This window comes from Eumetopias jubatus, unplaced genomic scaffold (genome assembly GCF_037043125.1).
Source record: "Eumetopias jubatus isolate StellerSeaLion01/CBP00866 unplaced genomic scaffold, mEumJub1_p1.0 scaffold_2, whole genome shotgun sequence".
Lineage (NCBI taxonomy): Eukaryota > Metazoa > Chordata > Mammalia > Carnivora > Otariidae > Eumetopias > Eumetopias jubatus.
This window is the reverse complement of record NW_028274808.1, coordinates 202284537-202294808: the sequence shown is the minus strand read 5'-3', so window position 1 is coordinate 202294808 and position 10272 is coordinate 202284537. Positions and strand designations below refer to the sequence as shown.

Below are 10272 nucleotides of genomic sequence, written 5' to 3'. Positions count from 1 at the left end.
CAAGCCCAGTGGGTCCCTGTAACAGAACCTCCTTCCACACTGTACTTCCCAGCCCTGACCTGAGCCAGGCTCAGCCCCAGACACTGGACGCCTGCCTGCACAAGCACAGGCATGAGCCACAAATGTGGGCTGGCAGGGGCGCTGAGAGGGCCTCTGGCGTCCTGCGGGGGGTGGGCGGTGCACAGAGTCGCTTGGAGGCTTGGCGGGGCAGAGTCAGCCAGTGACCCTGATCCAGCCCGGACTCGGCCAGCCAACAACAGAGCTGGCCCTTGCAGGGGCGCTCCAGGCTAGAGAAACCCCTCTTAGGAACGCAAGCGCCAGACAGAGGCACGGCCCGGCTGGCTGAGGCTGCCCGGTGGTTGCCAGACCCAGACCCCTGTCCAGTGACACCCGGAGCACAGGGAGGCCCCCCTGGGTCCTGCTGGGATGCCCACTGGCTCACTTGGGAAGGAGGTGCAGGGCTTGGCTGGATCCTCCTGCCTCCTGGGTCTTGACCTTCTGGCTGTGCTTGGGTCCAGGGGCTGGGGAGGTCAGGTGGCTAACTCAGTGCCTGCAGGACTGCCCGTGTAGGCCTCGCCGTGGGGCAGTTCCTTCTCAGCGGGAGCTCGAGGTCCCTGCAGTCTGGTGTGTGCCCAGCACGGGTGCCGAGCTGGAGAGAGGGGTCAGGTTCAGTGACTTCCCTCGGTGGCTTGCAATCGGCTTCCGTGGGAACACTCACACCCCTGAAAGCCCCACACCAGGGTTTCTTCCCTTTTTCCCTCTACCCGGTCCCCACCCCACTGCTTCAAGGGCTCCTGCGTGGTCTGGGGGTGGACAGGGAGCCCCTTGCTGGGCCTGCACCCACTCAGGAAAGTGGAGCCCTCTGGGGTCCCAGGCCTGCAGGACCCTTACCTGTTCCTCCGTCCACCCCCGGGGCCAGCCTGAGACAGGGGACCCTCCCACTCTGCCCACCCCCACCCCCATGCACTAACTGCTGTCCTTCCCAGGTGCTGCTCCGGGGCGGTTGCTGTGAGAAAGGCAAAGGCCGCTGCTGGCCCAATTTCTCCAGGAGCCGAAGGCTGAGACATGGCAGAGGTTCACCACACATCCAAGGGACGGACACCGGGGGAGGGGGGCAGGGACCAGAGACGGGGGGGGGACAGAGACCGGGGGGGGGAACGGAGACCCGGGGGGGGGGGAACGGAGACCGGGGGGCTTCATTAGCTGATGTCTAAGCCAGGCCTCAGCAGACATTTGGGCTTCAGGCTGAATGACCCAGTGTCACCTAGACCTGGGGAGGCCACATTCCAAGCAGAATGGAAATGAGTCCTGATCCAGGGCGGGGGGGGGGGGGTACACCGCCTGTCCGGGGCCAGGGGCGCATCTGGAAGGTGTGACCCCATCCTGTGCTACAGAGAGGGAGACTGCCCACCCAACCTCACCGCGCTGGCCGTAAAGCAAGGGCTTCTGTGGGAACCCGAGAGGGCCCGGCGCCCCTCCTGAGGACTTCAGACCTGGGGAGGGAGGCACTCCCAGGACTGCGTGCAGAAGACAGGACGATAAACACGGAAGGCGATCCACACCACAGGACCAACCAGCCCCCTTGGCCGCCCAAGGGCTGGTGCTCCAGGCCAGCAGGGCAGGGGCACGCGGTGTACCGCTGGGACCCCATGGGAAGAGGCAACCAGGCCACACTGTGGACAGTGCCTTGTCCTGGCCAACAGGACGCCGGGAAGCCTTGGGGGCAGCCCTACCCCTGGCGGGGGGGCATCAGACCCGCCGCCCGGGACCGGGTGTCCTGGCCTGCAGCCTGCTCAGGACCTGGCTGAGCGTCTGGAACCACCTCCCACCCCTCCTATACCTGTCCTGGGGGCTGTGTCCAGGAAGATGATCCCATGCGGGCTCTGCCCCACGTGGCCAGTGGAGGCAATCCTAGGTCAGGGTCTGGGCTGGGGCAGGGGAGCTCCACAAGTAGAACTGTCCTCCAGTGGCCCCTTGGCTGCCCTGGCAGTGCCCTGTCCTGTCCAAGCTCTGCACCACCCCCCAGCCCACCCCACCCTCGCCCACTCGCAACACGGCCGCTGGTGCATCATGCTCCGTCAGCTGGGGCAGGTCTACCAGTGGACACACCTGTGTCCTCCCCCTCGCGCCAGAGTCTCCCCAAACAGCTCCTTCCACACAGCTTTGCCCCCTTCTCTCCAGCTCCTGGGAAGGGGCGAGTGGTGCCTGAAAGGGCGGAGGCCGGGTGGCGGCCATGCCATCCACCTGTTCTGACAGAGGCCTGGACAGAGCCGGCCAGGAGCTGGGTGTGGTGGAGACGGAGGTGCCAGGCTCCATGGCTCCTTCTGTGACCTCTGGGGACGAGAGTGTCCTCAGCTTGCTGTGATAGGGGCTCACCCCCACCCCGTTCCCCTGGGGCAGCCGAGTGGCTGCTGGTCTGGGGACCATCTGTCAGTCCGATTTTGCTGCTTCAAAGGGCGGCTGGTAAAGACCTACACAGACAACGGCTTGGATTTCCTGCCTGACACTGAGGTGGCCGAACACGTGAGCTGCGGCAGGGGCGCTGGGCTGCACCCCCTGGCTCAGCCTCTAGTTGTGACAACTCACAGCAGAGCCCCTGTCCTTGAGGACAGGTGCCCCCTTTGCACTGACCCGTCAGCCCCCAGTCAGCACCGCCTCATGCCCCCCCGCAGCTTTGGCTCTTGGCAGGTGAGCCTGGAGCTGGGATGTGCGGCTCGCAAGGGGTGCAAAGTGGGGGACAAGGGCTGAATGGAGGGCTAGACTCTGACACTGACCTCAGCCCTGTGGGCAGCTGATGGGCAGTCATCCACTTGGCCGGGCCCCCACCCCGACACTGCCCTCAACATCCCAGAGGCCTCTCACCAGCCCACACTGATTCCCCAGGGGCTGTGGCTGGAGGAGTGTCCACTAGGGTCAGACCCACCTGGATATGGGTGTGAATGCTGGCTGTGGGGTCAGGCAGAACCAGGGTTGAGGGTGCAGCTCGGGATTGGGGGACAATGGAGCCAAGGGACCCTGCTTGCAGAGCCCCCTATGAGCAAGGGGACAGGTGCCCCAGGTAGGCAGTCCAGCTGAGGGTGAAGGTGTGGAGAGGCCACCCTGGGGGAAAGAGACCAAGAGCGGGTGGTGGGGCAGCAGGGGGGCTGGGCTGGCCACAGTTGGATGCCCCCCCCAACATCTCTCCCCCACCAGACTGGGGCCCAGGACAGCCCCCCAGCTCCAGGGCACAGCTTGCTGAGAGCTGAGTCGGGGGGGCTTCCTGGTAGAAGTCCTTGGGACCACGGCAGCAGGGGTGGACACTCCCCGTTTCTGAGACCGGTGTCTGGGCTGCACCTGAGCTGGAGAAGAGCCGGGGCGTGGCCCACGCTCTGCTCTGACGGTGCCCCGAAGGCCTGTGTGTGTGAAGGGTGCAGCAGAGCCTGGGGGCTCAGCACCGGAGCCCTCCTGCCGTCCAAGGGTCACTGGCACCAGCGACGCAGGACCTCCCTGTCCTTCCTTCCCAGACCTTTTCCGACAGTGAATGCTCACCAGCCAGGCTCTGCCAGGGAGGCTACCTCTCTGGAAGGGCTCACACCACCCAGGCCAGCTCCAACCCTGCAGGACATGACCCAGGGCCCTGACAGCTTCTGGACTCAGGGGCCCCCCGAGCCCCAAGGAAGGGCCTCTGTCCTGCCCTCACGTTGGTGGTCAGCAAGGTGTGTGCCCAGTGAGCGGATGGCACGTGAGCGCCCTGGCAAGAAGCCCGTGTCCAAACCAAAGGGTACAGGGGCCGTGAAGAGGCTGATGGCTCCTCAGTGGGGGACACAGAGCCAAACAGCCCGACTCCCCCGATGATGGAACAGATAAAGGTGTTTGTCCAAACTGCGGGCACCGTCTGCCCTAATGACACATGTACAACGTGGACCAGCCTCCAAGACCGCCCCCCCACTGCACTGAGGCGCCTACCCAGGGGGCCACCAGTGAGCTGGGTCTGGACAACAGTTCCTCCCGGAGACAGCCCTGCCTCTCCACCTCCGAGCGAACTGTCTGACCTGGGGACACCCTTGTTCCACCCTGACCAATCAACAACCCTGGTCGAGCCAGCTACGAGCCCGCAGACGCTCTCAGCGCTTCTGCGCAGCTGGGTTGAGCTGGGCTGTGGCCACACCTCTGGCCACTGCTGGGGGTCCCTGTGCCCCGCCCAGCCCAGCAGAATGAAGCCTCCCGCTGCTCCAGGTGGGGGGAGGGGATCTTCCTCCCCAAGGGGCCCCACCCAGCAGGATTTGTTTCGGACAAGACCCTGTCCGGGCCTTCCTTGCTGCCCAGGAGATGCTCCCAGCCTGAGTGCGTGGGCCACAAGGCTCGGCTGGACACCAACACCAGACTGTGTGCGCATGTCTTTGCTCTGCCCTCCTGGTGGCCAAGACACTCTTCTTCCAGCCTGCCTGTCCCAGCAGCTTGTCACCAAGACCGGGAGGCCCGGCCCAGGCTGCTCCCGGCAGTACCCACGGCACCCCTGGGGTCTGCCCACATCTGCTGGGGGTCCAAGCTAGCGTTAGTGATGGGACAGAGGATCCCTCTTGGCCCAGGGTTCTCAGCCCCACAGTTCTGGGTGGGGTGCATCTCCCAGGACCCTCTGCAGACCCGGGGACATAGGCCTGAGGCCCCAGTGGTCACCCTACAGGCTGCAGGGAATGCGGTGGGGTCCCAGAAGGTCTCTGAGGGAGACCCCAGAGTGAATGGACTCGGCCCCATGGCAGCTGGGCCAGGAAGGGCAGGCTGAGCAGGGACACCCCGCCACTCTAGTGGCCTGATGGATCTACCCTGGGGGGACCCGGATGAGGGCCTTTGTCTCAGGGGCCGCAGGCAGGTGACCAGGGCAGCTGGGCTGGACCCCACCCCTCAGAAAGGCCCTCGGACCTGGCCACAAGCACTGGAGGGGGATGGGATGAGCGAGCATCTACTTCCCACAAGTGAGCATCTGCCAGAAACGAGGCGAAAACAATTCAAGTCTGTTTTCTTTTCCTTTTTTTCTTTTTAAAGATTTTATTTTTTCAAAGTAATCTCTACACCCAACATGGGGCTCGAACTCGCAACCCTGAGATCAAGAGTCGTGTGCTCTACCAGCCAGGCGCTCCTCAGGGCCGTTTTCTGCACTGGAGCCAACAACACAGGCCTCGCGGCCGGAGGCTGCGCTGCCCGAGGGTGTGGACAGCCTTGGAAGGGGCCCCCTTGGCAGGGGGAAGACTTCCCAGACCATCCTGCACGGGAACCACAGAGACCACCCCGAAGTCGCCGCAATAAACACACAGCAGTTGCTAGAAACAACGAGGACAAAGACAAATCCACAAACACCACGGCCAGGACCCCAGGCTCAGGGAGCAGGCAGGGAGGGGGGCGCGGGCCACACACCCAGCAGAGCGGTATCCCTCCACGGCCAGGGACGCCAGTCACTGGGGGTGGGGGCATCCTCTGCAGACCCGGGGTGGACACAGGGTCCTAGGTTTATAGATGGGGGCGGCCTGGGGAGGCAGCTCCTGTGCTGGGTCGCTAATCTGAGTCCATCGCCCCCCTGCCCCAGGATCCGTGATGGGCTGGCAGTACTCATCACTGCGGCCCACAGTCAGGGGACAGGCCAGGGCACTGGAACAGCCCCCACACTGGGTCCGTGGCCTGGAGGCTAAAAGCTCTGTGGCCGGGCAGTTGGAAACCTCTGGAATGTCTAAGACAGTAAATTAGGGCCGGTACCAAGGGCAGAAACTAAGGGGGCGGGCGGGCTGCTGCAGCACCCCCTCTCCCAGGGCAGCACGGGCTGGGGAGGGGCTCCTGGAGGGTCTGGCCCTGGTGCCAGATCCAGAGCAGCTCTGATGTGAAATCTCTGAAGCTGTTTAGGCTGCTCATTATCTGTTAAAAGAACTGGAGACTAAAAATAGCAGCGAACACATAAGAAACACAGGGAGCCTGCCCGCACCAGCCTGAGTCACTCAGCACACCGTGGGAACCCGTCACCTCTGCAAAGGGATGGCGCCAAGGCCCAGACCTACCTTCTCCCCCGACCCTCCGTCCAGACTCAGAGCTTGCAGGGGTGCCAGGGGGGGAGCGGAGGGGGCCAAGCCCAAGGGCCAGAGGGCAGGCGGGGTCCCAGCCTCTGGTTTGGTCCCGTGGCCACAGGACCCCAGGGCACAAGGCCAGAGCCTCTCCTTCCTGCAGGCCCCGGGCCTCACGCGCCACACACCCACAGGGCTGGCGAGTCTCGGGCCAACGTGGTCACTGGCAGGGGAAGGTGGGGTCTGAGCTTCTGGTCAGAGTGTCCAACTCTAGGCGAGGCCTCTATCTGGGGACATCGGTGCTGGGCTCGCGGCAGCCTGGATGAGAGCCATCCACTTGGTGTTTGCTGACACTCAGGCCTTACTGATCAATGGTTCAAGTCCACACCAACTCCTACATCCCACCCATGCGATGGGCCGCGGGACGCAGGCTGCCCCTCTCCAGTCCACGGAATCTTCCTTCTCTTCGGTATCACACTGAACTTCGCAAAGAGGGACCACACACGAGCTCCCCGAGGCCTGCAGCACAGACCAGACTGCAGGGCAGCTTCGGCCCAGGCCAGCCCAGGACAGAAGCAGGATGACCCTAGGAGCTTGTAAAGTCACTTCTGACCAAAGCTTCGTGCTGACAGGTGCCCCCCCCCAAGCCCGCACACACACTGACCACGCAGGACCAGACACCCGGCACTTCCTCAACAGGCTTCTCATCAAAGCAAGCTCTTGCTTTGAATTTCAACAACAGCGTCCGAAGAGCCCGTGTCCGCCCCCCTCTGCAGAGGAAGGACCCAGCAGGACGTGAACATGGGCCAGCATTGTTCTGTTCTGGCCATGAGCAGTGACCGTGGGGCCTGTCCAGTGCTCACGGTGAGGGCCAACCCCCAGACCCAGAGCCACGCTGCCCAGAGGCCCACAGAGGCCTGAGTCCACTGCTCGCCGGCGGGTTCCTGTGCTCATCTCCGTGGTCAGGGCCGAGACCAGCCTGATGATGGCACCACTGCCCAGAGAAGGTCACACGGCGCCAAGACAAGCGTCATGAGAAAATAGTTTAATATGTACAGGCAGCCGCCAGGCTGATCACACACAGGAGGAGTGTTCACGCACGGGGTTCAGGGCAGGACAGCTGAGCAGTGCACTCTACCGCAGGCAGAGGCCTTGGCCACTGGGCAAAATGAAAGGAATCACAAACCGTGACAGTTATGGGGGGCGCGTAATCAATGTTTCCTTTGGACCAAAAAAAGAAAAGGAAAATCAGAGGCTTTGGAATGCTCTTTCTTCTCATGCCGGGGAGCGGCATCTGTCGAGTCCACCAAGGACAGTGGGCACAGCGATCCGGGGTGGCCACACTAGCCCACGCCGTGATGGCCACGGACGGGCCCCCGGAGGTTGAGCTCAGCAGCTTCGGGCTCCGTGAGCCACACACGCAGCCTCGATCACAAAAGGCTTAGAAGAGGGGCCGGGAGCCCTGGCTCTCGAACTCGGCCCACGCGTCATTCAGCTCCATGAAGATCATCTTGGCGTACTGCTCATAGGGCTGCCCCGCAGCCTGGGGGCCGGACCAGGGAGAGGAGGCCTTAGTCCTGCTCCGGGCACACCGCCCCTGCCCCGATCATGCCCCGCCCCCGCCCAGCGCTCACCTTGTCCGGGTGCACCACCAGCACCGCACGGCGGTAATGCTTCTTCACCTGCCCGGGGGTCACCAGATCGGCCATGCCCACGGGCGTCCAGCGGCTCTCGCCATCCCACAGCACAGTGTGCAGGGTGGACAGCAGTGCACGGATGTTCCTCTCCTTGCCCTCGGTCCACTCCAGGAGCTGCAGGATGCACAGGTGCTGTGGAGAGCAGATCGGGGCCTCTGCCCCCTCTGCCCCCCAAGCCGCTGGCCATCCCTTCAATGGCTCCACAAACCACCCACCGCACGGAGCAAGGCTCTGACCGTGAGACGCTCGGCCTAGACCCAGACCTGATGCCCCAGTTTCTGTGATGACCCCACCCAGGCACGGTCGACACCACTCCCTGGGCCTGACCACACCGCACACAGAACGAGACAGCCCCGCAGAGCTGTATCACGAAGCCATCTCCAGAGCAGCGAGACACTTAATCACCCCAAAACATGTCCAAAAACACACGTAAGTGTAAACAGAAATGCTGTCTGTCTCTGCAAACATGTTGGACCAAGACCCTTTCGTGTCCGGGAGTCGGGAGCCTCACGAGGCGGCTGCTGGCTGGCTCAGAGTGAAGGCCAATCATGTCCGCAGGAGCCCCCCCACCTGCAGACCCGGGGCACCCAGCCTCCCTCACCTTCAGCTTGAGTGGGTCCGTGTCCCTCGCCTGCTCCTGCCTCCGCATCTCGGCCATGGTTCTTGGCCCCTTCCTGTCAGCCTTGGAGGAGAAGCCCTGGTCGGACAGCAGGTCCTCAAAGTCGCTCTCTGACACTCTCGGCTTCTGACCTACAGGAGAACGGAGGCTTGGCCGACAGACAATGCGCTGGGGGCTCTGCCCGTGGGCGCACACTGGGCAAGACCCACCTATGCCCCAACGCTTTGGAAGAAAAGTTCGTCAGAAATGGGCAGCCTGCCAATTGGCATACATCCAAGTCTGCAGCCTGCAGAACAGTTTCTAGCTCAATGACCCTTTTGGTTCGAAGGACAGCCTCGTCCGTCACCTCCTGGGGTCAACGCGGATGTGCCGTCCCCGTGACAGACACAGCTGTGGGCTCCCGGACGGCGTGGGCCTGGCCGCAGCAATTCCTGCCACCCCGCGGGAGCCCCCGCCGAGTGAACAGACTTGGGCCTTGCTGAGCACTCCTTCCCAGGTCGGGCCATGAGTGGGAGAAACAAAGCAGGACGCCGCTTTACTAACCGCTTCACAGGAAACTTGAAAAAGCCACACACAGGAGACCTAGGCAGGACTTACCGAAGCTGGGGGCGCGGACCCCCCTCTCCTCTCGGCTGCCGATCACACTCAGGTTGGCGGCATAGTTAGACCTTGGCTGTGCACAGGCTTTGGGGGGTGGCTTGGACTGGGGGGGCCGCGGGGTGCCCTGGGTCGGGAACCGATTTGTCTGCTGCCAGGAGCTGCCACCCGTGGGAGGAGCGGCTGTTTTGGAGCTGAAACCCCCAGGAGCAAATCCAGCAGGTGAGCCTGGGGAGATAGTTCACAGCGGGTTGAGTGTCCAAACACGTGATGGCTGCTGCGCCCCGTGAAGCTGCTACGAACAGGGGCACTGCTGTCTCCGGGACTTCACGTCCATAGGGGCTGGGGGACAGCAGGTATGCGCGGAGACAAGCGCGGGCACCGCCTCCCCACTCACCCTCAGAACGCACAGCTGCTTCTTTAACTGCTGATTTTGAAACCAACGCACAGCCGTACAACCAGCTCCGGGCCCCCAGGTCCCGGCTGCACCAGCTGCCACGTGCACACCAGCGTGAGCGTGTGCGTGTGTGCACGGCAACCACACACACACGCGCATAAGCACCAGATCACGACATTCATCTGGTTCCCCGTCCTAGGGGAAGAATGTTCTAGAGACGGAATCAGAGAGTAAGCTTTGCAGTTGGTGCTTCTCACGCAGGACCTGCTCCTTTTTATTGCTGAGCAGCATTTTGTGGTAAAGACGCAATGCGGTTTGTTTAATCCCTGACCCCTGGGAGGACCTCAGGGCTGGTTCCAGTTTTGGGCAGTTACAGACAAAGTCGCTATCAACACCACGTACGAAATTTTGCCGTGACTCTGGGATAAGTAGTTGCTGCACTTAGTTTTGTTGGAAACCGCCCAGCTCTGTGGTGGAGCGGCTGAGCCGTCTCGCACCCCCACTAGCACCTGGGGCCACGCCACGCCCTGGGGTGGCCCCCAGCCAGGTGGCCCCCGCGCTGGGCACAGACACTCGCCTCCCGTGTTCTGAGTGGATGGCCTTTTGTTCGCTGCCGTGCTCATGTATCCCAGGAGTCAGTTCCAGGGCAAACACGGGGCTCAAAAACGTGTTTTCCGCATCCATAGCTTGTCTTCCCACCCTTCAATCTTTAGCGAAGCACACCGTGATGACGACGAGCATCGTTTTCTCCGTTGTGGTTCGTGTGACACGCAAACCATGCCCTGGGTTCCAGAGACCTTCTCCTCCTCCATGTTACCCTCCCACAGACGCTGAAGTGTCTCATGTTTACACCTTAATCTAGAGCCGATGCGGAGCCGCCCGGTGTGTGAGGCTGAGCTTTAGAGGCTGAGGTCACTTTTCTGCCTGTGATGGTCC

At 62.9% G+C, this 10272-nt stretch overlaps 1 protein-coding gene across 3 annotated transcripts in view; it reads right to left on the bottom strand.

Moving 5' to 3' along the window:
- Positions 1 to 7056: 7056 nt before the first annotated feature.
- The window catches only part of GAK (cyclin G associated kinase), a 55222-nt gene continuing 52006 nt past the window's right edge, over positions 7057 to 10272 (bottom strand). For all 3 annotated transcript variants that reach the window (XM_028126317.2, XM_028126325.2, XM_028126335.2), the window contains exons 25-28: positions 8940 to 9167; positions 8325 to 8473; positions 7661 to 7837; positions 7057 to 7569 (exon numbers count right to left, since the gene is read on the bottom strand). In XM_028126317.2, the coding sequence (XP_027982118.1) occupies positions 7468 to 7569; positions 7661 to 7837; positions 8325 to 8473; positions 8940 to 9167 (656 nt within the window). In that variant the 3' untranslated portion in view covers positions 7057 to 7467. The remainder of the gene's footprint in view (positions 7570 to 7660; positions 7838 to 8324; positions 8474 to 8939; positions 9168 to 10272) is intronic.